Source organism: Henningerozyma blattae, chromosome 2 (genome assembly GCF_000315915.1).
Source record: "Henningerozyma blattae CBS 6284 chromosome 2, complete genome".
In the NCBI taxonomy this organism is placed as follows: domain Eukaryota; kingdom Fungi; phylum Ascomycota; class Saccharomycetes; order Saccharomycetales; family Saccharomycetaceae; genus Henningerozyma; species Henningerozyma blattae.
Genome location: NC_020186.1, coordinates 1,023,699 through 1,050,146, shown reverse-complemented (window position 1 = coordinate 1,050,146; position 26,448 = coordinate 1,023,699). Strand labels below are relative to the sequence as shown.

Sequence of the window (26,448 nt, the reverse complement as noted above, 5' to 3'; positions counted from 1 at the left end):
TTATACTAAAGTGCATACCCAGAAATTTCGATCATTAATTGCTGATATTTAGAATATAAATAGTGTCATTAATTAATATATAATAAATTTATAGCATATGTAATGTTCTATAATTATGCATCAGCTATATATGCAATTAGTTCTTTTCTAGAACATTCACATATCCTCTGCCAGGTTTCTTCTTTTTTCTGCCTGATGGGGGAGCTTTTGAAGTCAAACTTAATAGATCATCAATACCACTAGTATTTTTACCAGGTAAATTAGATGAGCGTTTAGTAGATCTGGGTCCGCCACCTATAGGTAGAGATGGAGTTGAAGCGCCTAATGGAGGAGCATTTGTACCAGAATTCTCAAGTGCTGGGGTTGATTGCGAAAAAGGTGAGGTAGATATTGAGGGAGATGAATTAGCAAAATCTGGGTTAGGTAGATCAGACTTTCCATTGTCAGTGCTTGGTAAAATAAACGATGAGGGGCTTGAGCTGGGAATATTAGTGGGTGGTGGAGCTGTATTACCGAGAGGAGATGGAACTTTCTTCTTTTTCATAATTGGAGGTGGAGGAGGTGGGGCAGCAACCGATTGTTTTTCTTCCTCCGTTGCATCTTTGCTAATCCACCGTTTTAATTTCTCGTCGTAGTAAAAATTTGATTTGTGGCCTAGTTTGGCCTTAATAACCTTCTTTTCATTTGGATCCTTTTTTAGCCATCCAAACCATCCATTTGCATCAGCTTTATTAGCAGAATTATTGGAGTTCTGGACTGATTTTTTCTTTTCTTTTCTTTCTTTTCCTCTCCTCATCCTCTTTCTTTTCTTTCCTCTGCTTCTTTCTTTTTCTTCAGTTCTTCTTCTGCCTTTTGTCTGTCTCTTCAGCCAACGACTTACTTTACTTGTAGATGGATTTTCCTCGTCAGACTCTGATTCATCTTCAATGATATCGTTATAAACTCCAACACCTCCCTCGTAGATAATTGAAACATCAGCAGCAGAGCTTAGAACCGACATTGTACGTGCCATCCCAGTAGATGTAATGCTGTTGGACCTTGAACTTCCAATGGTAAAATCTTGGTCAGGTCTAATAACACCATTTCTTACAGAAGCTGCAAGTCTAATACTAGGTTTCTCATTAGCTGTACGGCTTGGATCAGGGCTAGTGCCATCATTAGTATTGAAAGGAATATTACTGGAAGAGCTTATAGGAGGTGTATACGGCGTATAACTACTTTTTCTATTCGCAGTTACAGGCGCAGGTTGTTCGGACAAATAGTTGTTAGAGTTATGCACAGATGGCATAGATGGAGCGTAGCGATTCGCTAGACCCTTACTTCCTGAACCCCGTGTACTTGTAGGAGGAGTTGGAGCTATTGGTTGAACAGGGGTATATGAATCTTGGAATGCCTTTTCTTTGACGGATACGAGTTCCTCGCTATTTTGTATTGTATTCTGTGGTAAGGTTAGGGATATATTGTTATTCAAAACCGGCATGTATGACGTGGAGTGAGACTTTCCATATGAACCTTGAGCAATCGGTGTGTATTCCGATTTGCTTTGATTGGAAATGGTGATACTTTTTTCTGTTTTCTTATCCTTCATAGCATCATAAACAGGTTTAGGATCTGTCATATCTGTAGTGTCTTCCAACGTTGCAGGCACATCAGCTGGTAATGGAGGCATTTGGTTAGAGTTGTTGTTTAAAGTCCCATCAAGTTTATGTTCGATTATTGTATTGTTCCATTCTTCCTCAACTCCCATCAATTCTGAATCAGTACCCTCAACTGGATCGCTAGTCCTAGTATTGTAGTCGTCCAATGTCAATTCTTTCAACAACTTTTCTTCATTTAACGATGTCGTTGAATATCTTTTTTCATTGTTTAGTGCTGGATGTTCTTCTTCTGAAGCTATCTTAGCAACGTTAACAGCTTCGGATAAATTAGAATCTTCAACTGTATATTCTTTATTTTGTTCAGGAATAGAAAGTGTCACATTATTATTATTATTAGTCATAGTAGTAGTAGTAGTAGTAGAAGAAGTAGCTGTAGAGATAGAGTAATTAGTATCTGGTAGAATTGGTGGTGCATATTTCTTAATTGGTGGAGCTGATATTGTTGATTTCTTGCTTTTTAGTTCAATAAGCTCATCAATACCAGTATTAGTATAAGTTTTGATATGAGCATTAGATGGCAGGCCTACAGACGAGGTTTCAGAAAATGAGTTTTGTGGTGATACATGGGAAATACCAGTCGATTGTGAGGGAGCGTTAGTATCTTCTTTAGCGATGTCTGAGATATCATTAGGAGGGACACTGAGGATCGGTTTAGAAGGAGATGATAAATTTTTAGAAATGCTTAAGCTCTCTAGCATATTACTTCCAGTGATTTTTTTAGAGTTAGATACCTTTGGTGCATAGGGGTTATGAGGTTTGGTATCTTTAGATAGCACATTTCTTGCAAGCATTCCCTGTTCAGTTTGAACTCTTCGCAATGGTGGTTGAATGAATGAGGAACCCTGTTGAATATTTCCGTTTGCAATTGGCTCAGTAGTGCCTAGGAGTGGCGCATGGCCAAGAGGTTGTAAGTTGTTAATTGGCTTTGAAGATATATGACGCCTGTCAGGTGAATTCATAAACGGTGTTATAAGTTGTTTTGGTGATTCCTTAACATTTAAGTTACCATAATTTGCGTGAGGAAGGCCATGGTGACTGAATGGTGAAGGAATTGATAAATCGTGAGTCGAATTATTCCTAGATGAAAGTGGTGTGAAGTTGTTGAAGACTTTTTTCTCCACAATTGTCTTGGAAGGGATATCTGAATCACCACCAATGTATTTATTGAATGATTTATCCAATTGGTCCCATACGGAACTTAATTTAGGCTTTGTTAACCAACTATTGTTAGAACTGGAAATTCTGGTAGTTAGTTCTTCTAGATGAAGAGATAAGTTCATACAAATAGGGTCACTTTTAGCTTTTGACTTCAAAATTGGAGATAAATTATCAATGTATTTAGAAGCTAGAGACGTTAATCCACGCTCCTGTAAGTAGTGTGCGTGGTAAAGTTTTTGGGCTAGCAGATAAGTCGACTCCATGCTTTTTGTATCAGAAGTAGTACAAAATGCGTAGATTTCAGACCAAATTGCAGAATACGAAGTTACTGGATTTGCAATATAGCTAAATTTGACATCTGTCTCAATAAGGACCTCATTATTTGACAAAGGAATTTTTGCTATCATAAATAATATAGATGATGCTAAGGTTTCGCCGCGCTTGCTTAGAAAAATACCAAATTCAACTAAAAATTCAATTAGCGACGGAGATAGAGTATTTTGTTGATTAGAGTCAGGAAGCATTGAGTTATTTAACACACTTGCAGTAATTGTTCTCCATTCTTTTGTAGCCCATGACCCTCTAGATAAGTTTGAATAAAATTTGCCAACTGCAACCTTACCATTTCCAACAGCTACTTCCAAAATGATCTCAAAAATAGTTACACTATGGCTTACCTCATTTTGTCCATTATTTAGTAGTTCATGTTCTAAATACTTTCCAACAATCTCACTCCATTTATTCTTACCCATCAAACTTGACACTATAATAGCCATTGAGAAGTCTTGTTTAGATAGTGCTAAATTCAAAGCCTCATCTCTTCTTCCCAACTGAATTAGTGTTAAGACCTTTAATTGGGAATTTGGATCTAATTTGAAAGCATTTGGTAATTGCCTAGAATCAGTGACTAGGTGATTTAACTGAGCTTCCTGTTCATGTGAATTGAAAATGATCGATGAAATGGCTTTCAAATCGTAATTTCCACTTGTTATTAAACGTAATAAAGACCAGATTAGCAAGGTGAGACGTGAATTGTTTTTCTGTTCATCTTCTATAGCTTTGTCAAGCCATTTTTCAACGTCTTTTAATTTAGTTTTATTATGTACTAATGGGCCAGGGAATGTTTTTATTAGCTCATTTGTTCTTAGAATACTATCTGTTGTAACAATCTTAATATCTGAAATAGTAGAACTAGTTGACATCCCACCTATATAGTTATTTTGTGCAGAAAATGAAGATAATCCATAAGCAAATCGATTAGATAATCCCCAAGAAAATACAGGAAATTGTCTTGAAAGCATTCTGTGATTATCTGTCTCAGATAATGGTGGGATAATATCAGAGTTTGCCATTAAAGAAGTGGGTTGCAGAGGTTTCGTAGGAATGTTTGGTTTCACAGGGGGTGCTCCAGTATATCCAGTAATGTTATTCGGTTGAGTCATAGAAAAACTCGATCTGTGTGCGTGAGGTGCATAACGGGAGCCAGCTCCAGTTTTATTTGGGGTGTAAACAATAGATGAGGAACGAGTATGTGAGACACTATTGTGGCCAGGTACCACTAAGTTAGTTTGAGGAGGAGGAGATGTTTGTAATGGTGCATTGGTTATAGTTGCTGTGTCAAATGCAGTAGCTATCACAGGAGGAATTTTAGTACCCAGAGGATTACGAGGTCCATAATTACCTAATGGACTAGTTTTCAAAGAAGTATTAACCGGTAATGGAGATGTCATATTCACGGGTGCATATGGATTAGAACGGCTACGTTCATTGCTTGGTGTTGGCATACCTCCTGGATTAGAACTGCTGCTGAGACCCCTTGCTCTAGATTGAAGGCCTGGGCCCTGAGTTGGAGAATTCGAATATAAATTAGACGTAGAAGATGGATATGCTGTGTTGAGTTGCGGTCCCGTTCTTGGTTGATTGTGAATCACGCCCGATGGTGTTAAATGGTTTGTAGTTGGTAATGAGCTTCCATATATTGGAGATGCCGCCAGGGGTTTCTGGGCTGGTATCTTAGCACCATTATTGGAGGGAATTCTTGCAACTGGAACTGCAACTGCCTTGGCTGGTACTAGTTTGTTTTTATGTGGAACTAACTCGAGTGGAAAATCATAAGCATCAGTTTTCTTTTTTTGGCTTTCAAATTTTTTAACATCTTTTGTTGGACCTTGAGGTGCCAATTGAGCCTTTAGGGGAGTTGGAGTAACGAAGCCTGTAGGTGGAATTGCGCCAACTCGAGATGTCTGTAATATATCAGATGGCTTTTCGTCCGATGGCTCATACTTCGACTTTACTGGTTGAGGAGTAAATAAGTTCTCTTTAGTTGAATCAATAATTGAAGGTCTACTATCAATTTTAGTTTCATGATTGTCAGCAGGTTCATCATCGGATGATTCCAAAAAGCTATCACTGTCATCATCTAATAGTAAATCATCATCATTATCTAGAAATGAAAACTTCTTTTTCAGCTGCGTAGGAGTAACAGATGAAGAGCTTATCTTGTTACTTTCTGTGATATTAGCAAGTTCAGTGGTATTATTGTTTTCAATGGTATTATTATTTTCAGATATAGAAGTATTTTCAGTGATATTATTATGTTTAGTGATATAAGCATTTTCAGTAAGACTATTATTGTCACTATTTTCGGCAGTACTACTATTTTGAATTATATCAATATTTCCGGTGATGGTATTAGCTTTAATTGGACCGGTACTTTCAGTGGTATCGTGATTTTCAATTATATTATTATTTCCAGTGAAGTTATTATTTTTAATTATTTCATTATTGTCACCAATGTCATTTCTACTGGTATCATTATTTTCAGCTAGACCATTGTTATCACTGATTTCTTCATGTTCAGTTATGGAATTGTATTCATTGATGTCTTTATGTTCAGTTATGACATTGTTTTCACTAATGCCTTCATGTTCCGGTATAGTATTATTTTCATTGATGTTTTCATGTTCCAGTATAGCATTATTTTCACTAATGTCTTCATGTTCCGGTATAGTACTATTTGCACTTATGTCTTTATTCTCAGTTATAACATTGTTTTCACTGATGCCTTTATCTTCAGTTGTATCATTAATCTCACTAATATTTTTATTTTCAGTTATATCATTATTTGCAGGTATATCTCTATTTTCGGTAGTACCATGTTTTTCAGTTACAGCATTTTTATCACCAGTATTTTTATTTTTAACGATATCATTATTTTCAGGTATACCATTATTTTGAGCGTTATCATTGTTTCTATTGATATCGTTATTTTCACTTACGGCATTCTTTTCAGGTATAGAATTATTTTCAGTAGCTCTACCATTATTTTCAATTATAGTATTTTTTTCAGATATAGGGTTATTTTCAGACGCACTATTATGTTCAGTTATAGTGTTCTTTTCATTGATTTCACTATTCTGGATGATATCATTATTTGGAGGTATACCATCATATTGAAAGGTATCATTATTTTCAGCTATAGTATTATCTTTAGTTACAACATTTTTTTCACTAATGCCATTACTTTCATCAGTGTCATTATTTTCAGATATAACATTATTTTGAACAGTATTAGTACTGTCAATTATACCTTTATTTTTAGGTCCTGCATTTTTTTCACTGATGTTATCATTTTCAGGTACACCATCATTTTGAAAGGTATCATTCTCTTCAGTTATATTATTATTTTCAGTTACGGCAATGTTTTGAATTACATCAATATTTTCAATGGTATTATTTTTTTCAAATGTACCATTATTTTCAACAGAATTATTATTTTTACTCGTGTCACTAGTCTCAATTATATCATTATTTTTACTAGTAGTACTGGTTTCAATTATACCATCATTATCAATTATACCATTATTATCACTGATATCCTTATTTTCATTAATATCCTTATCTTCACTAACAGCTTTACTTTCAGTAATGCCATTATTTTCAGGAGCAGCGTTACTTTCAATTATACTACTATTTTCAGTGGCACCATTATCTGCAATTGTCGAACTATGTTCAATTATATCATTATTATTATTGATATCTTCATTTTCAGTGACGCTATTATCTTCGACTATAGCATTGTTTTCAATGATATCAGTAGTATTCTCAGGGTTAGAGTTATTGAGGATACTAGTTAGAAAATCCTCTTCATCAGCGTGAGCCCCAAACATATCACTAATACTGCTATTTGTTTCAGCCTTCTCAATTGCCTCGTCTACGGCTTCAGCCTGTGGCTGATGTATTTCCCCGTTAGATAATGTGGGCATATCTATAAGCGTTTGTTCCGTGATATCTGGAACTGTCTTGTCAGAATTATTTGTGTCTAATTCAACCATGTTGTTATTCATCGTATTGTTTTTAACTTATTGTTGAAGAATAATTTGTTCTATTTTGTTAAATACCGAAAATAAATATCCTAATAAATGGAAGGGAACCTGAACAACGCGCGAGTAAAGAAAAAATTAACTTTTTAGAATATGTTATATTTTTTGTTGATGCGTGTCCGTTTCTACTATTACTTTGGCATTCTTTGCCTATTAGCTAACTATTGTTAGTTAAGTAAGCAAGAAGGTATATTTCTATTTACCTGCATCTTAAATTTAATGGCCTTATCTATGTCTATTTACACAGTACAATGGGTTTTAATAATGCTAGTTTATATTATCTATTGAATTCTACTTCTTGCAAGAAATTAATTGCGTGTACCAAGGATATAATACGAAGTTCTACGATGTAATTACAAATCGATAAGCTGACTGTAACTGAATATGGAAATAAGTATTCTATATAGGAATTAGCATATAAAGTATTCCACTTACATCAGTGTACTGAATGGCCACTCCAGTCCTTCCACACCTCTTTAATGGCATTCTCATCATCTAGTAATCATCAATTCATTAATTCTTGCTGCTACCTCATATGCAGTTTAGTTTGGTTTTTGTTTTTCTTTTACTCAATTAATTCATTTTTATGATCCTGTAACTAAACAATTAGTAAATAGCTGGAAGATGAATTTTTTGTATTATCACCTTGTTAATTCTTCAAATAATTAGTAAACGTCTTTGCATTATTGCTTCTGTATGATACATTGATTAAATATCTCTAAAGCTTGAAAAAACTTTTGATTGAAGTTAATTGAGTTATTTTTTTTTCCCTTATTTTTTATTTTTTATTTTGAAATTAGTTAAAAGGTGTTAAAATAACACTATTGATAAATTTTAAGAAATATTGTTCAAAACATTTCAAAATATAACAAAACAATTTGAAATTAATCAAAAAGTATACATCATGATAAATGATAACATTATATTCAATTATTATTCCATTTGAATAATCCTCTAGTGAAATGAGACAATTTAAATATTAAAAAAAAAAAATTAATACGCAATATGCAAAATGCAACATATATATATATATATATATATATATATATAGAATAAATAACCTTGTCACCCTTAATATGCAGATATCTTTTTAGACATATATGGCCCATCCAATTCATACCCTAACTTGGCATAATAGTTTCTAACACCAACACCAGAAATAACAGAGATTTTTTCAGAACCGTGTTCTTCACGAGCAATTCTTTCTGCTTCTTCCATCAATAGAGTACCGAAACCTTGATGTTGGAACTTACGAGGATCTCTTGAATGTAAAGGTACAACAGAACCATAAACATGTAATTCTCTCACGATAGAGGTCCTTTGATTTATAAATTCCTTTCTATATGTATATTTTTTAGATGCCTTTCTTAATCTAACTAAACCAATCAAAATATCTTTCTTTGGATCTTCATATGAAAGGAATGTTTCCCAACCCCCATTAGCATAATAGTCTCTTCTAATCAATTCTACTTGATCAGGTTGAATCTTATGATGGACCTCTTGGATACCAACTTCTCTTGTACGGATATCTCTACATTTTGTACCAAAATCTTTCATTCTAGCCAATGCAAGTTCTCTTAAATTACCATTATCAACACCAGAGGTAACTAAGGGCATTGGAATATCTCTTTGAACTCTATAAATTCTAGTCCATGGTGGTACTAATGCCATGATTCTTGCGACTAAATCGATTAATGCGTTAGCATTATAAGATTTATATTTACCAACTTTCCATAATTCATATAAACCTGTACCCCTAATGACTAAAGTTGGATAAATCTTTAACCCATCAGTTCTAAAATTAGGGTTTTCAAAATATTCTTTAAATTGTTCAAGATCTCTTTCCATACCTACATTTGGTAAATCGGGCATCATATGTGACACAACTTTATAACCAGCATCCTTTGATAATGCAAAAATTTCAGATACAGATTTAACGGTATGACCTCTATTAGTATCACGAGCCACATCTTCATATAATGATTGAACACCAATCTCTAATCTTGTACAACCATATCTTAACATATCATCCAAATGTGGCTTTGTACAATAATCTGGTCTTGTTTCAATGGTAATACCAACACATTTAGTTAAACTTTGTTGAGAATATTGAATAGCTTCATCCAAATCATTACCATTAAACCCAGATAATGCATTATGTAAATTAGTAATGAAATCTTCACGATAATCTTTTGGCAAGGACATGAATGTACCACCCATAATAATATATTCTACTTTATCCACAGAATGACCCAATTGTTTTAATTGTTCAATTCTACCACGAGCTTGTTCATATGGATCATAACGAGCTCTAATGGCTCTCATTGACGTTGGTTCATATCCTGTATAAGATTGAGTAGAATATTCGAAATCTGAATCTGGACCACCTGGACAATAAACACAAATATTACCTGTGTATGCAATATGAGGACAACGATGAGGTTTACACATGACTGCTACTACAGCAATACCTGAGGCAGTTCTAACCGGTTTAGCCTTTAATTTTGGTAATAAATATTTTTTATATTGATCGGGAATGGAATTAATAACATCTGTTAATCTTGGTTGTTGTTTTAATTTATATTTTTTGGAATATTTAGTAATTAATCCATTTAAATTAATTTCTCTTGTATTGGATGAAGTTAAAGAATTTGTTAATTCTAAAGAAATATCAGAACAACATTCAATAAAACGTTCTTTTTCTGGCAATAATTTTTGTTTGTTTGTTTTAGGACCTTTACCTTTTCTACCCATTTGCGCTTGTATAGCTGTGCTAATATGTGTTTGTTAGAATAAACTTTTATATATATATATATATATATTTTTTTTATCTTATCTTCAAATTAGGTTTTTTTTTAGTAATATTTTTGAAGAGATGAGTTTGAAATTTTAAATTTTTCAATTACACGAGAAACCTCCGCAAAGTTAAAAAAAAAAATATAAAGATATATAACGTTATTACAATTCATCGTTTTGCACACCCTTTATATATTGACACAATATGTCATGTTTCATTAGTATATCAGATTATTGCTTGACGAATTGAGTTCAATGCTTGCTAAGGGTGTGTTGCCAGTGATATAATTGCAATGACACACACACACACACACACATATATATATAGTCTGTGCTAATATTTCGAAACGTTCTTGTAAATATGATAATGATCAAAGAAAAATGTCTTCTATGTATTAAGAAAGTATATATTAAGCATTCCAATCTGTATAAAACATTTAGGCAAGATAGTAATAGGATTACGAAATCCAATGATCAATCCAAACTGAACTTACATTTATATGTTGGCAATATGCAATTTGCCAGACATTTCGTCACATGCAGGACCATTGAAATAGACATAGATTAAAAAATCATAATAGTATCCGTTATAGTGGGGACTATCAAACTTAATTGATACTTGCAATTTGAAGACAAGGGTGGTTCAAACAGTTTAACAATGGTGATGTTAAATATGAATAAATATATATTTGAAATATAAAAGTCTTAAAAAAAAAAGCTGTTTGTCTTGATCATTGGGGGTTTTTACTTCCATCTTTATATAAACAACATTTCAAGCCTTTTTTGTCCATATACAGGGGGTCATATATGCAAAGTGTGTAGAATTATCATTTGGTATGATTCAATATTTATTATAATGTCCTCTTTTTTTTAATTTCTTCCTATCATAACATTTTCATTATTGTTGTCTAAAAAAAAAACAACTAAAATATGTAACATCTATGTAAACAGGACGTTTTAAATATCCTTCTCTTTTAATTCGGCCTTCCATGGAACTAAATCAGGTATGAAGGAATACCTCCAAATCAAAGTAGCATTTTTCGAATGAGTCAATGATCTGAGATATTGTAAGAAAATCACGTAGTAATATACACCAACGGCGGTAAAGATATGCCACCAGGCATGAAATTCCAAGAATGTCCCCCAAGGGAGATTGAGGTATACAGTACGATAGTAGATCCAAAGAGGACACAAGTGAATATCCAAGTTCCAGCAAATAAAACCTATTGCGAAAAGGATGGTACCCAGGATCATACATCTGTATAGTGGGTAGCGTAGATAGCGTGGGACATGATAATACGTTAAATAATTGGAAGTGAATACTACGGATGCATTTAACAACGCATAAACAAATTGATGAATTATGGGAGTTTTGAAGACCAAATAGATATACGTTAATGCCACGATAAGAAAAGTAAGAAATAATGCTAATGAAATTTCAATAAAACGTGGAGAAATGGAGCTTCGTTTATTCTTGGCAATCAATAATTCCGAAACCATGGACCAAGTAGGGATTGCAGTGGCATAAATCATAGGCAATTCATCCAATAGTTGATAGTGGTATAACAAAGTCATATGGAACCACCAAGACCCTATACCCACTAGGGCGAAGCCTAGGGACATTATGATGAATCTTGATTCCAAGTGTAGTTTGAATGCAGATCTGATCAAATGCAACGAAACAAAGAGATATGCTAGATTAGATAGAGTGTTTGACCATTCTGCGATATATTTTGAGACCACGTAGTTTTGTTCACACCAATCAATGGTAGAAGAGACTGGACCCCAGTAACCCAATTGCCGAGTAGCCGGGTCTGGATAAGGAACAGATAGCATACAGTTTGAAGGGACAAAAAATGTAAACAAAAAGTGTACTAGTGCTAGTGCTAGTGGTAATGAGAGTGCGACTGCGACTGCGACTGCGAATGCGAATGCGAATGCAACTTCTTGTAGTATAATATTTCTTGTGGTTACGATAAGGGGTAGGCAATAACGACGCCAAGTGGTGCCATAGTATTTCTATTCTTATACAGAGTTTGTATTGAGACTAAAAGATTTCAACAGTACATTGACATGTTTCGGCTAGGCAAGAATGCAAGAAAACTTTGATTTCAGAAAAAGACCGGAATGGATCGGGAACTCCGATCCGATCTGTTCCGAGATTTACCGAAGTGCCTGTAGATCTCAGATCTCGGATCTCGGAGCTCGGAGCTGAGCACTTGGCCCGTTCTCGGCCCGCAATTCCGTTTCCGTTTCCCGGTTCCGGCGCCACGTGGCAGCCGACCCCTACGATATTCTCTGTGGCCTTCCCGAGGTTGTTCCTGGCGCGGATTATCCCCCGCAGTTCCTATTTCAAGGGTCCTGCGGAAAAAACACCCCGCCGAGATAACCTGAAACGTGCTCCGAGCTTTTCCGAGAATTTAACCCGTGCATGCCCAATAGGGGAATACCGTGTCCTATTGGAAGAACCCGTCTTGCCTAACGGAGAAACATACGGAGAAACCCTCTTTTTCCCTCCTTCCCTATTGGTCCACACAGCGGGATCCCGGCGAAACTTGGGTGTTGCCTAAACTGGCTAGACAATTGCCTAAACAAGTAATCATGTGCCTGAACCAGAAATTGCAGTTGCCTGAAAAAGCAACACCACTGTCCAGATATGGTGAGACAACGACCCCTCCTAATCCGTCCTCCCCGCGCTCCCCGCCTTTCCATTTTTGGTAGTCCCCGCACTTCAACTCCCGGAGTTCGAAAAATTCACTATCGAGATTTTGCGATAAGCAAATAGGCACGTCATCGTCCACTGTGGATCTTAGATCAGATCGTAGTATCACGGAATTCGTGCTCCGCAAAATTAAATAGTGCGGCGGGAGCTATTTCTAATCTTATTACTATAGAAATCTATATTTCTCGGCAATCATTTCTCCACCAATAATATCTACTCCGTAATTACTCTCTGCTTTCTTTTTCTGTTGTTTCTTTTTTTTATTTTTTCTAAATCTCTTTCGATATATATATATATATAAATAAGGTTTAAATGTTAATTGTACATCAATGGAGAGGATTTGTTCGTTGCTATAAGAACAATTCAATTACATCATCGATCGCTATTATATCTCCGTAGTACATAGACATCTCCGTACAGTACGGAGTACTTACCAAGTAGATTTTAAACTTTTAAAAAAAAAAAAAATAAAAACACCACCACCCAACATACCTTCGATTCAATTTTTCATAAACAATGGGCAGACGCAGAATAGAAATCCGCCCCATCGCCGACGAAAGAGCTAAATCTATCACTTTTTTCAAACGTAAAGCTGGGTTATTTAAAAAGGCCCATGATTTGGCTGTGTTATGTAACGTTGATGTTGCTGTAGTTATTGTGGGGCCTAACAAGACGTTTTATGAGTTCTCGACTGTGGATTTGGACGATTTGCACAAACATCTTCGTGAAGATAAAAGTTTTGCTCATACAATTAAAAACCCTGCTGATTTCTCCTCTAATTTAAAACGTAACCGTTGTGTCTTGGATCGGGCTGTCCCACCACAACGTGCTACTCGTGATAGACGGAATTTTGCATTCAAACAAGATGATGCCATTGATTCGTTAAAGAGATCGTTGCAAACAGAAGAACCTTCTCCAACGAAAAGAGCCCGTACAGATGGCATGGTTTTGGGGGAAGTGGAGTATGAAGAAGAAGAAGGGGAGGAAGAAGAAGGGGAGGAAGAAGAAGGGGAGGAAGAAGAAGGAGAAGTAGTGGAAACAACAGCAGCGGTCCCACCCATGGTCAAGGCCCTTTCTGCCCCTGTGAAAATAGAATTCTCCTCGACGTTTTCGTCCTCGCCTTCCCTCTCGCCGTCCTCTTCGTCTTCTTCATCCGACCATTATACTGACGAAATCCAATACTCTCAAATACCTTTGACATCAACACAGCCCACTTCTCATTCCCAATCACCAATTCCTCAAATCCGTTCTCAAAAATTGGCCATGGCACCACCACAACCTCCACCACCATCAGATCCTCAACAGAATAATTTCTTATTCTCTGATATCTATCAGTCCTATTTGCAAGCCAATTTTATCCCTCAAAACCTCGATAACGTAATTCCTCCTCAACAACAAACACATTATGATATGAACACGGATACTCTTCAATATCAGAATTATACTGATATTCAGTATTACTAGTTGTGATTTTCGATTTTCGCTACGTGAACTGGCTCTCTCCTCCTCCTCCTCTGTCTTCTCCCTCTTTTGATTCTCTTTTAACTTTTAAACTTTGAACTTTGAACTTTATTAATCTTTGCTAGTTTGATCTTACTAATTTATACTCTCTTTCTACTTTTACTTGCTTTTACGTTTGCTTTTAAGTTTGCTTTTACGTTTGCTTTTGCCTTTGCCTTTGCTGCTGCTATTGCTTCTGCTATAGATTTTTACGTTTATAATACTCTATATTCATCCATTTTATCCTTTTCTGCACAAACTTCTTTTGCTCATATGATCGTCTTATATAGAACGTTCTAGCATTAGTCTAACTACAACTAATATACTATTTGCTTAATATCTATTACTAATATACTTTGTTTTTAAAAATAAAACATTTATCTCGCTTTTCATTTACTGTTGTTAATAATTATAAAAAAAAATCAACAACATCTTATCATGTGAATCTTTTTTCTTATGAATTTGTTTTGAAATGGTTAAAGTCAAGAAAATGTGGATTTTTGATCCTTCTTGATCCAGTTACCTCCTCTCTCTCTCTCTCTCTCTCTCTTTTTCGGTACAAACAGAGGTAGACGTAGTTTAATCATTAATTTTGAAAATTAAAGTGTTAAGTTGAACTTCGTGTCATATAATCCTATTTCTTTGTAATCATTTATTTGTGAAAAAAAAATTGTTCTTTATGAAAACATCACTGCCAGATTTAGTATTCTATTTTTGGGGTTACGTCAAACTAAAGAAAACTTGTTCTCTTTCAATAACAAGTACCTATATAAATGAAAGGTAAATGACGTATGAAATGCTTATTTGAAAGGGGGTTGTACGTATGACCTTGTATAACAGAAACGTCGTCATATCTTTTTTTTTCTCTTTGTTTTAAAAGACATTATTTGTACTAATCTAAAAAAAGATTTACTATAACAGATGTTTTCCAATTGATAAATGTGTCAATATTGTTCAATTTACTATTCAAATGAAATTATGGGCCTATAGTTTAGGTATCTGCCACCTGGAAAGAGATAATTCTTGTGTACAGCTCAACTTTTTTAACTGATCATGATGACATTTCAATGGAGGTATAATTGAGATGAAGGATCATAAGCATATACTTTCCTTCCTTGGTATAATAATTAATAGCATATCAAAAGTAATTTTTGCCTTTATTTACAATTTAGAGTCTTTTGAATAATATTATTCAAGGAAGATGAAGAAGGAGGCAAATGAAAAAAGAACTTTCTTCTGCACAAATATGGTACACAACCTATCTTCACAGATTGAAGAATTATTCAAAATCATCAAAAGGTCAACGAGATCATTCATAGATCTGGAATTAGTACACAAAATTGGTATAGACTGGGAAATTTTGGCAGTAAAAGTTACCAGGTAATATTCTTAGGGTCATTTCGTTACAGTGACAGAATTCCTTATTCCCAGAGATGTGGCATTTTTTTTTTTTTTGAATTCAATTTATAATAGCTGTTATTATTCTAAAATAGAAGAAGATGGAGAGTTTAATATTATAGCAGATTAGAACTATTAGAGCAGTGAAAAGCAAAATGATTGGTGAGTATATAGCCAACTATCACTACTCCTAAACACAAGTCCAATGGTAGTTTGTTCACGATTGACAAAGTTATGAGTTTGAACAACTTCATCCAAAGCTAGGAGATTTTGCAATTGGGGAAAATTTCTAGCATGAAGTGTAACCGAAGAATACATAATATCTTGGGTTTCTGTTATACGTTCCGTCACACAGTTTATATCTCTAGTTCGGCTAAATATCAGTGATCTAGTGCAGATACCTAGTGATGATAGAACGGCTAGGCAGTGTATGAATTGATCTATTTAAAATACCGAAATGACTGTTTCACATTTAAAGTCAGAAAGTACTTTTTTAGGTTTCATCTATAAAAATGTTCAACAAGTATATACGTAAAGATATCACTATCCTTACCTTCATATAAATTCTGATCAGAGGCTTGGCACTGGGTAACCTTTTTCAGAATTGTTAGTAATTTAGAAGCCCATTAGCTTTTGATACAATTGATTAAATGCATTCTTTACACCCTTCAAATATAAATAGTTTAGTATGAATAAGTACTGTTACGTGTTTTGGAGAAAAAAAAATTCTTTTTGATCAAAAAGATACTTGTTTTATATTTATATCAAATAATCTTAAGAAGCCATTGGTGATACATAATGATATAGTAGTTATATTTTGAGATTATTATTTCTATTTAAATACATCAAGAATATTATTAGAGTATATAAATTTACAGGAAATTGATCTATAGAACCATTTGTACTTTGTAAAACTAACCAAAAAGAAGTACTAACCAATATCTTCAAGAGTTATTTGATAATCAATCTGGGAATTGTTAGGACAAAGCGAATATATTGTCTAGAGTTTACCAAATTATCTAGTAAAGCTCACCTTACTTATTGAAGATAAAAATTTTTTAATAATGGAACAAGATAGGAGTAAAGATATCCTATTACAAAACATAATAAGTAAGCCATTCTTCTATATTATTCCCCTTACTGCCCTTCAATATAACATGTATAGATTCTTCCAAGATGGTTGGTGTAGTTCGAAAATAAATATATTAATACATTTACGAATTAGTCTAAAATAATTGATAATATAGTAGTACTAGTGCATGAAGATATAGATAGATCCTATAGAAAAAGAAATTATAATAACAAGTTAGACATAACTTTTAGCTTTTATTTACATGATTCCTTATTACTTTTTTATTCTTCACATTCTTCAATTTTCACGGCATATACAAATTTGAAATTTCTTACTCACAAAATATTCCCTGCACATCCGAACACCACAAAATATTGCTTTTTCTTTTCGCAAATTTTTCATTCCAAATCGCGTTGCCATTTCGGATTTTTTTTTGTCTCACCTCATCTTTGAGAAATTTCACTTCCTCCTAAACCCTCCTACACCCTCCTCTCTAGCCATCAATCTCAACCAGCGTGAAACTGTATCATGTGCAATAGACAATACAATATAATCAATTAGAATAAAAAAAATCATCATTTTAAATATTTTGAATATTTTTAAAACATCTCTTCAAACGACCAAATCGACAGTGTGCAATAATGAAGGTATGTCCATATTTAATTCTTAATGATCCCATACGTTATCACAATTTAAACAAAGTTTATTTTTACTAACAAACAACCGTTATTATCATTGAAATTAAATGATATAATTAATTCCCTTTTTTTATTAGTTGAACATCTCTTACCCAATTAATGGTACTCAAAAAACCATCGAAATTGATGATGAACACCGTATTCGTGTCTTCTACGACAAGAGAGTCGGCCAAGAAGTCGATGGTGAAGCCGTTGGTGAAGAATTCAAAGGTTACACTTTCAAGATTTCAGGTGGTAACGATAAACAAGGTTTCCCAATGAAACAAGGTGTCTTACTACCAACCAGAGTTAAATTATTATTAACCAAGGATGTTTCTTGTTACAGAGCTAGAAGAACTGGTGAAAGAAAGAGAAAGTCTGTCAGAGGTGCCATTGTCGGTCCAGACATGGCTGTCTTATCTTTGGTTATCACCAAGAAGGGTGATGAAGAAATCGAAGGTATTACTGATTCCACTGTTCCAAAGAGATTAGGTCCTAAGAGAGCCAACAACATTAGAAAATTCTTCGGTTTAACCAAGGAAGATGATGTCCGTGACTTCGTTATTAGAAGAGAAATCACCAAGGGTGACAAAACCTACACTAAAGCTCCAAAGATTCAAAGATTAATCACTCCTCAAAAATTACAAAGAAAGAGATATCAAAGAGCTTTGAAGGTTAAGAACGCTCAAGCTCAAAGAGAAGCTGCTGCTGAATACGCTCAATTATTGGCTAAGAGATTAGCTGAAAAGAAGGCTGAAAAGGCTGAAAACAGAAAGAGAAGAGCTTCTTCTTTGAAGGCTTAAATAAATTAAAATATAACGAATTTAAAAAAAAAATAACAAGAAAAAATCTTATATTTATTTATTTCTTTCAACTCTTCGATTTGTATACTCCATAATTTTATATATATATATCTTTTTTTAAATTTGAATATATAATAATAAAGTGAAAAAAAATAATAATTTATATCCTATTAAAACAATAAAAACTTTCCTAAAAATATTTTAACTTTCGATTGGTTTCCATTTCCTACCCATATATATTAAAACAATTAAAATGAATAATGGAATTAGATTGCAAACTCCAAAATATGTAAATGTCCATTCAACTCCGATCTTATCAACTAATTTCATTGAAATAGCTGCACTAACAGCGGCTCCCACATTTCTAAAGAAACTACAGACTGCAATAACTCCGGATACTCTCCTTGGAATTAATTCAGTTAAATAGGTCATTGTAGTGTTATTACACCACGTTAAACCAAATGCTAGAAATCCTGAAAACATTAATACAATGGCTATATGATAATGTTTCTTAATTGACCATCCATATCCAATACTTCCAATGATTGATAATACAATACCAATAAATTGTAAGACCAATCGTCTTTCAATTGGGAAATTCTGGCCTTCATTTTTTTTTAACCATCTTTTCCTTAAATTATCAGATAACCACCCACCACTTTGAGATCCTAAAATCATACAAATACCTGGACAACTATAGGCTCCACCAATTTGCAACATACCATAATTATAATCTTCTTTTAAAAAATGAGCAAACGTAACACTGAATCCATAATAACTAGAAAATAAAAATGCTATACTCGTACTAACTAATGTGATTGGTGGATATATGAAAAGTTTCCCATATTGTTTCAATGTTGGTTTAGGAGGTTTGGGGTATAGTTGTTTAAATTGCTCATCATCAGATACTGGCTTTTGAATACCTAAATTAGAACATAAATTCCAACGAGGATCATTCAGCGATTCAATTTCTCTAATTTCTTCTCTATCACCTTCAAATTTCTCCTTGGATTCATTATATTGCGATGTTCCTCTCTGAGAACGACTCCATTTTGGATCATTATTTCCTACAATACATCTTAACGTTTCTGGCAATATCACAATCACAATCATTAGAGCTACACCTGTACAAATAGCAGAAAATCCAAATAGCCACCTCCATTGGTTACTGTTCATTAAGATCAATCCAGCAATAATAGGTGCAATAATTGGACCCATGTTGGGACCAAGCATGAATAGAGCCACTGATTTGCCTCTATGTTTTGGTGGTGAAATATCAGCTACTGTACCAGTCCCCAATGAGATTGCAGCACTTGCCCCAACTACTTGTAGAACTCTTACCAGGTATAAGGCTATAATATTTGCTGGTAAACTTGCAAGTAAAATATTTGCTACTGTAAAGATGAAAAGTGATATGATATATAAGAATTTTCGACCACCAAAATCTGCGAACATCCCCCATACTAATGGCATAAATGCAAATAAACCCATGAATATTGAAACGGTACCATTTATTGTGGTTGTTGTTACTTGGAATTCTTCTTGCAATATAGGTAATGCAGGAATATAAATATTACCGCACATTGGTCCCAGAAATCCAATATAAACAATTATACAAAAGATAACAAACTGTTGAGCTTTTGTAAACTTTGTATAAGGAATCTCCTCTGTTATCGGAACAGCTTGTTCTGGCACACTTTGCTTTTCAATTTCTGTTTCTGTGGAATAAGCAAATTCATTACTCAACTTATTTTCAATTTCAATCTTAGTACTAATTTTCGAATTCGATCCATCTAATAGTCTCTCTGTTTCTGTACTAGTTTGATTTATACTTTCTTGTATTCTTGGAGTATTTCTAATTGGACTGCAATCAGAATTCTCTTCATTTTTAGCAGATGGATTAGAAGTATAATGACCTAAATTTCTTTGTTCTTCAACTGATGAATCGATTAGAACAGAATGATATCGACGTCCTTCACCTTGTTTAAATATAAATTCTTTTCGATCTTCTGAATCTTGACTAGACATTTTTATTAACGATTATAATTATGTGTTTTGCTTTTTAATTTTTTGTGTAAAATCAATAATGATCACTAAAAGGTAAAATTATTTAAAGGCATAGAATAACTAGATCAAAAACTCTTTATATGATAATAAATTCAACAAACTTCCTTGAATCAATTATAAGAGGGGTTAAACAATATTGCTACGACTATCTGTATTAAAGATAATTGTCGTATATTGTTCCTAACACCAATTGTAAAGTCTTGCCCATTATTTTTATTTTTATTAAAATATAATTTTTAAGGATAATTGACAGTAATTATTACAAGAATAATAATAATATTTGTGTTATTATTATCAGGTGCTAAACCCCTATAACCTTCCTTATAAGGGAATTTAACGCCATACTATTTTTTCAGCGCTAAAAGTGGAGAATAGGAGAATTTCAAAGTCCGAGAATGTTGTTTACCGGAGTTTTTTTTTCCTTTTTTTTTTTTCTGTTTATGAGAATTCTTGGTTGAATAAAGAAAGTATACTAGAATTTATGTAATATTATACCTTCACTTTATCTTCCAATAAAAATATTACGCTAAAATGTTTGATGAATTATAATATATAAAAATGTATTAACATAAATTATTTTGTGTATGTCGTGCAATATATTATATAATGATTATAAAATATTGAAACGAGATGGAGAAAAAAATATAGTAAGGTAATATACAGATGTGATTGTGTAGAATACAAACAAAGATAATGATATATCAAGTTTCTCAAAGAAGGAATCACATATAAAAAAAGACAAAATTAATTGGAATAGAGAATGTATTTGAATCAATCAAAAATAATGGTAAAAAAGTAAAATAACGATTCTCCTATGCAAGACTCAATTTATGTTGAAACAACTGATGATAATATTCAAATAAGAACTAACGGAAATCAGTCTTACCGTTACCACGCTTACCACTGAACAAATGTTTTGGTAAGGAAGCGGTAGCATGCCTATCAGCTTCACCAGCTCTAGCCATTCTATTTCTTTCTCTTCTTTGTAGTTTAGCCATTCTTTCAGCCTTTGATCTCATAGTACCATCAGCAACACCGTCCAATAATCTATCAGATTGTCTTAGCTTACCACCATTTTCGTTAGAAGCAGACATGGAATCTTGAGCACCAAAGACAACATCGACACCAGCTTCTTGATATCTACTCTTTTCTGCAGCCACTCTTTGTTTATCTTGTAAAGAGGTCAAGTCGTGACCTAGAGTAGCCATATGTTTTTCCATTTCACCGTAAGATTTAGTTAATTTAGAACGAGGCATGATAGCTTTATTCTTCAAAGATTTTCTATTTCTTGCTTCAAGAATCATTTTCTTTTGTCTATCTCTAATCCATTGAGCCTTATCTTTAACATCTTCAATTTCTTCGTGGTCAAGACCTTCGAAATTTTCTTCTTCATCAGAGTTATAGAAACCTTCAGATTCTAATCTTTCTTCTTCTTCTTCTAATGCTTGTAATTTGGCAGCGATATCTGGGTCTAAGAAATCGTAAACATTCTTACCATCCATAATTTCTGGCATGATATCATTCTTCCAATCATCATCTTCCAATAGATATTTATCTTTCAAATTGATGTTGAAAACACCAGCACCACCGTTTTCAATTTCAATATCTTTAGCCAATTTTCTTCTATTTGGATCCTCTAGATCATATTTCTTTAGATTCTTAAATTCTTCTGGAATGAAAGGTGTTCTCTTGACATCATCTCTTTGTTGTGGAGTAGAAACATGAATTTTGTTCAAGACGTTGTTAATTCTGGCTTGAGATTTCAATTTGTTTTCAATTCTTGATGCTAATAATTTTTCACAAGCTTTATTTCTAACATCCATAATATTTTCTTCCAATTGACAAGAAGTAGTCATGATTTCAACACCAGAAGTGTTTCTAACACTATCTAATAATTGAGCACGTTCTTCATCTAAATCTTCTGGTCTAATGATATCAGTCTTGTTAATAACAACCATGACAGATTTATTAGCAAATAAAGGTTTAATGGAATGGAATAACTTAACTTGAGCTTCAACAGTGAAACCACACTGTTCTGAAAGATCCATGAAATATAAGACACAAGATCTTAAATGAGCAATGGCATAAATAGATTGCATTTCAATGTTATTCATTTCTTCAGTAGGTCTATCCAATATACCTGGAGTATCAATGGCTTGGAAACGTAAATATTTATAATCGAAATGACCAACGTATAAGGATTTTGTGGTGAAAGCATAAGGTTGAACTTCCACATCAGCCTTTGTAATACATCTCAAGAAAGATGATTTACCAACGTTTGGATAACCACAAATCAACAAAGTTCTTGTGTTTGGATCAATAGATGGCAATCTACCTAAATGTTGACGGACTTGTTCCAAATATAACAAAGGATCTTTCAATTTCTTAACAATAGTAGCCATTCTACCAAGAGCAGCTCTCTTCAATTGTTTACATTGAAATAAAGATTGACCGAATTTCAATAATCTAACATAATCTCTAGAGACTTGTTCCACTAAAGTCTTGGCTCTTGAAATAGCAGCCAAAGAAATCTTATAATGATTCTTTTCATATAAAGTATCCATCAAATCTCTGTGGAAAGGATGGACATCGTTAATGTTTGGGAAACCCTTTAATATATCATCGAATTTTTCAATAAAACCTTCAGAAGTGAATTTCACTTTACGCATATAAAATGCTCTAATTCTAGTGATCTTGAAACCAGGTCTGATAACAGTTGGAGTTTTTCTTTGAGTTCTATTAAGAACAATATCCAATAGGTCATTGGCAGGAGCCACGGTTGGGATATCTTTCCAAGATAATTGCATTTCTATACTATTGGATGTTGATAGTTCTGCTAAAATGAAAGAAAAAAATTTTTTTTTAAATATAAATAAAACAAAGTAAAATAGAAATAGTTTAAATTCTTCAAGACCTAGTTGCATTTTTATTAAACATTATATTAATTTTCAATTTACTTAGTAGCTCATCAATTTTCATCCTTTCGCAGCTCATCGAAAATTTTCAGTGATTTCCCCATCGGATATCATTTGGAAAAAAAAAAAAGAGAAAACCAAATAATTTTTTTCTTTTTTCTTTTTTTTTTACAAATTTTACTCCGTAACAAGTGATTCAACAAATTCCAATCACGTGATGAAAGTCATGTGAATTTCACATGACTATTTTTGGTTTCGCAATTACACCTTAAAGCCGAAATTAATTTTCAGGAACTCCGGCTATAATTTTATAAAAGCCGATCAATATCTTAACCCCGAAATCTAATTGCCTTCTTTCCGCGGAGTTTCCATATTTAACATACAAATTTCCATATCAGTATATTCTTATAAAGAATTCTATCTTATAAAGATATTGTCTATATAATAGTCCTATGAAATATTTTAATTCAAGGCTTTGCCACAATATTAAACTTTTTTTTTACCTAAGAGTTTGTGTCGAATCTGGATAACAGTAATTTCCTTTCTTACACCATTTATTCATGAAATATATGCATTAATATTATCATGATATATTGTATTATTGCTAAATTAGCTTCAGTTAGTCATGATTGAGTTACTAAGCGAAAATATATACTAAGTGTGATGACCCAATACAGAAGGAGTTTTTCATCCAATGGACAGATATTAATTAATTGATCTTGCTAGCTGTATATAAACATGAGTATATGAATCTTGCTCTTTTTATTATTCTTTTTTCTTCCTTCAAAAGTTACATACAAACCAAACTGTAAATTATTAGTGGCAGGCATAATGGATAGACAAGGTTTAGGAACCATGAGTATTCCCATGATTAACCCTTTCAATTGGGGCTATAATGGTACAGTGAAACATATCATTTCACAAGATGGAACTACTGCCCTGAATTTAAAGGATTCGAAAGGTACTTTACAATTCCATCAATTTGTTTCGGATAATATTCCTACATTGAGAAATGGTTCCAATTTTAAATTAAACCCTTTCCTATTTACAGGTATCTTACAAACTATGTATTTAGCATCTGCTGATTTTTCTTCAAAATTCAATGTTTTCTATGGTAGAGAAATCAAGAATTTTTCAGATGATGGGATTGCTACTATTGATTGGGTTATGACTAAACACTGGCAGAAACAATATAATATAACTGAGACTAGTAATGGTGGTATGAAGTTTGATACTGATAAATTTGAAACTGATAGACAAGAAACTCACCCAGCTGATTGGCCTCGTTTACACCCTAGAACAAGATTCTTGAAAAAAGAGGAATTGGATTTAATTCATGATGACCCTTCAGAATTTAAGAAGCCTCTAGTAATTATTATTCATGGTGTTGCTGGTGGATCTCACGAACCTATTATTAGATCTTTGGCCCAAGAAATTTCATCTATTAATAACGGTAATAAATTCCAAGTTTGCGTCTTAAATGCTCGTGGTTGTGCTCGTTCCAAGATCTCCAACAAGAAATTATATTCTGCTCTACATATTCAAGATATGGAAGAATTTATTAAAACACAAAAATTACAATATCCAAATAGAAAGATTTATGCAGTTGGGTTTTCCTTTGGGGCTGCTCAATTGGGTAACTATTTAGGTATGAGAGGTGAAAATACTGCGTTAAATGCTGCTTGTACCGTCTCAGGTCCATGGGATTTAGTATCATCTTGTTTGAAGTTAAAGCAAGATTTCTGGTCCAATAAATTATTTTCAAAAGCCATTACTCAGTTCTTAACAAGATTAGTTAAAGTCAACATGGGTGAATTAGAAGTTCCAGAAGGCTATGAACCCGAATGTAAACCAACTCCAGAAAACCCAATATTTTACACTTGTACAAAATCTAATGTAAAAAAGGCAAAAACATTAACTTCCACTATTGAATTTGATGGAATGTTTACTGCTCCATCTTTAGGGTTCAACTCCGCATTAGAATATTATAGAGAGGCAAGTCCAAGAAATAATTTGGAAAATATAAAGACCCCAACATTGGTAATCAACTCCACTGATGATCCAATTATTGGGTTGGAGAGTATCCCAATTGAATCTAAAATGAATCCAAACATTCTATTGTGTGAAACTGATCTGGGTGGCCATTTGGCCTATTTAGATAGTAACTATGATTCTTGGATGACAAAACAAGTGGCTCAATTCTTTTACAAATTTGATGAATTAGTTTTGTAATCGGATTTCACTTTTCTCTATCAAATCTGTATGTTCATTCCCCTATTTTTTTTCCATTTCAATTCAACATTATTTTCTATTTGCTAGGCACTTTTATTCCATTAAAAAAATTATATATTTATTTTTTAATACCTATACATATATACACACATATACAAAGTTACATCATCTCATTATTCGTCTTTAATATTTAAGTATTCTGATATATTTATTATTATCCTTATTAAATGTCCGTATATGATAATGTAGATTCGCGTCGCTTCTTTTGTTAAAATTTACTTAATTGTAATTAAAGGTTAAAAGTATTGAACACTCTCTAATTCATAAGAATCAATCTAATAAGAAATACACAAATAAGCAAAAAAATTTACAATTTTTTCATTTTATACATTTCTCATATAATAAATGTTTAGTAGAACAATTTATCAATTTGGAGCTATCAGTAAGGTCTGCTATCCATCCTCAATCAAAACATCCTACCTATTTGCCCTATGCACTAAGAGATCAATTGATCTCATCAAACCTAGAAATATTTTAAATTACTCAACAAGTAATATATCTAAAGTTTCATCGGTTAAAAATCAAATACATTATGAAAAAAAATATATTGATAATGACAAGGTAAAAACTTTAGAAGATCTAATAAAATTGGAAACTTTGGATAATGTAGACCCTGAATTAATTAAAAAAATTATTAATGAAAAGACAGATGAATTAAATATTCAAAATGAATTAAACCTATTGAAAAACTTACAAAAGGAGGAAAAGCAAATTATGACAGATAATAGTCCATTGAAAAAATTTATTCGACCAGGTTGGATTTTCCTATTGATTGCATCAGCTACATATTTATATTTACATAGTATGTGGTGGAAATATGAATATACTTCAAAAGAAAGTGAATTAAAAGAAAAAGTTGAATATTTAGAAAAGGAATTGAATGAATTGATAGATGAACATAAAAAAAGGAGACTGCCAAAGGATGGTTTTCTTGGATATTTAAAAAATCCGAATAGTTTATATTCTTTCAAATTCTGTACTTATAAAAAAATACATTAATAAATAATA

At 33.0% G+C, this 26,448-nt stretch overlaps 9 protein-coding genes across 9 annotated transcripts; 4 read left to right on the top strand and 5 right to left on the bottom strand.

Annotated features, from left to right (window-relative positions):
- Nucleotides 1-136: 136 nt before the first annotated feature.
- TBLA0B04530 (uncharacterized protein) lies at nucleotides 137-7,162 on the bottom strand (the record flags this gene model as incomplete). The annotated part of the gene is made up of 1 exon (XM_004178760.1): nucleotides 137-7,162. The coding sequence occupies one exon, from the start codon at nucleotides 7,160-7,162 to the stop codon at nucleotides 137-139; it is 7,026 nt and encodes a 2,341-aa protein (XP_004178808.1).
- A 1,107-nt stretch (nucleotides 7,163-8,269) lies between these two features.
- On the bottom strand, nucleotides 8,270-9,952 carry ELP3 (Elongator subunit ELP3; the record flags this gene model as incomplete). Its single annotated transcript, XM_004178759.1, has 1 exon — nucleotides 8,270-9,952. One exon carries the CDS (start codon nucleotides 9,950-9,952, stop codon nucleotides 8,270-8,272), a length of 1,683 nt encoding a protein of 560 aa, XP_004178807.1.
- Nucleotides 9,953-10,951: 999 nt separating this feature from the next.
- TBLA0B04510 (ceramidase) lies at nucleotides 10,952-11,830 on the bottom strand (the record flags this gene model as incomplete). The annotated part of the gene is made up of 1 exon (XM_004178758.1): nucleotides 10,952-11,830. One exon carries the CDS (start codon nucleotides 11,828-11,830, stop codon nucleotides 10,952-10,954), a length of 879 nt encoding a protein of 292 aa, XP_004178806.1.
- A 1,402-nt stretch (nucleotides 11,831-13,232) lies between these two features.
- On the top strand, nucleotides 13,233-14,180 carry TBLA0B04500 (MADS-box domain-containing protein; the record flags this gene model as incomplete). Its single annotated transcript, XM_004178757.1, has 1 exon — nucleotides 13,233-14,180. The coding sequence occupies one exon, from the start codon at nucleotides 13,233-13,235 to the stop codon at nucleotides 14,178-14,180; it is 948 nt and encodes a 315-aa protein (XP_004178805.1).
- A 3,147-nt stretch (nucleotides 14,181-17,327) lies between these two features.
- TBLA0B04490 (40S ribosomal protein eS6) lies at nucleotides 17,328-18,166 on the top strand (the record flags this gene model as incomplete). The annotated part of the gene is made up of 2 exons (XM_004178756.1): nucleotides 17,328-17,333; nucleotides 17,462-18,166. The coding sequence occupies 2 exons, from the start codon at nucleotides 17,328-17,330 to the stop codon at nucleotides 18,164-18,166; spliced, it is 711 nt and encodes a 236-aa protein (XP_004178804.1).
- A 201-nt stretch (nucleotides 18,167-18,367) lies between these two features.
- On the bottom strand, nucleotides 18,368-20,194 carry DTR1 (Dtr1p; the record flags this gene model as incomplete). Its single annotated transcript, XM_004178755.1, has 1 exon — nucleotides 18,368-20,194. One exon carries the CDS (start codon nucleotides 20,192-20,194, stop codon nucleotides 18,368-18,370), a length of 1,827 nt encoding a protein of 608 aa, XP_004178803.1.
- Nucleotides 20,195-21,099: 905 nt separating this feature from the next.
- NOG1 (putative GTPase NOG1) lies at nucleotides 21,100-23,040 on the bottom strand (the record flags this gene model as incomplete). Its single annotated transcript, XM_004178754.1, has 1 exon — nucleotides 21,100-23,040. The coding sequence occupies one exon, from the start codon at nucleotides 23,038-23,040 to the stop codon at nucleotides 21,100-21,102; it is 1,941 nt and encodes a 646-aa protein (XP_004178802.1).
- A 939-nt stretch (nucleotides 23,041-23,979) lies between these two features.
- On the top strand, nucleotides 23,980-25,380 carry TBLA0B04450 (YheT family hydrolase; the record flags this gene model as incomplete). Its single annotated transcript, XM_004178753.1, has 1 exon — nucleotides 23,980-25,380. The coding sequence occupies one exon, from the start codon at nucleotides 23,980-23,982 to the stop codon at nucleotides 25,378-25,380; it is 1,401 nt and encodes a 466-aa protein (XP_004178801.1).
- A 405-nt stretch (nucleotides 25,381-25,785) lies between these two features.
- INA17 (Ina17p) lies at nucleotides 25,786-26,439 on the top strand (the record flags this gene model as incomplete). Its single annotated transcript, XM_004178752.1, has 1 exon — nucleotides 25,786-26,439. The coding sequence occupies one exon, from the start codon at nucleotides 25,786-25,788 to the stop codon at nucleotides 26,437-26,439; it is 654 nt and encodes a 217-aa protein (XP_004178800.1).
- Nucleotides 26,440-26,448: the final 9 nt, after the last annotated feature.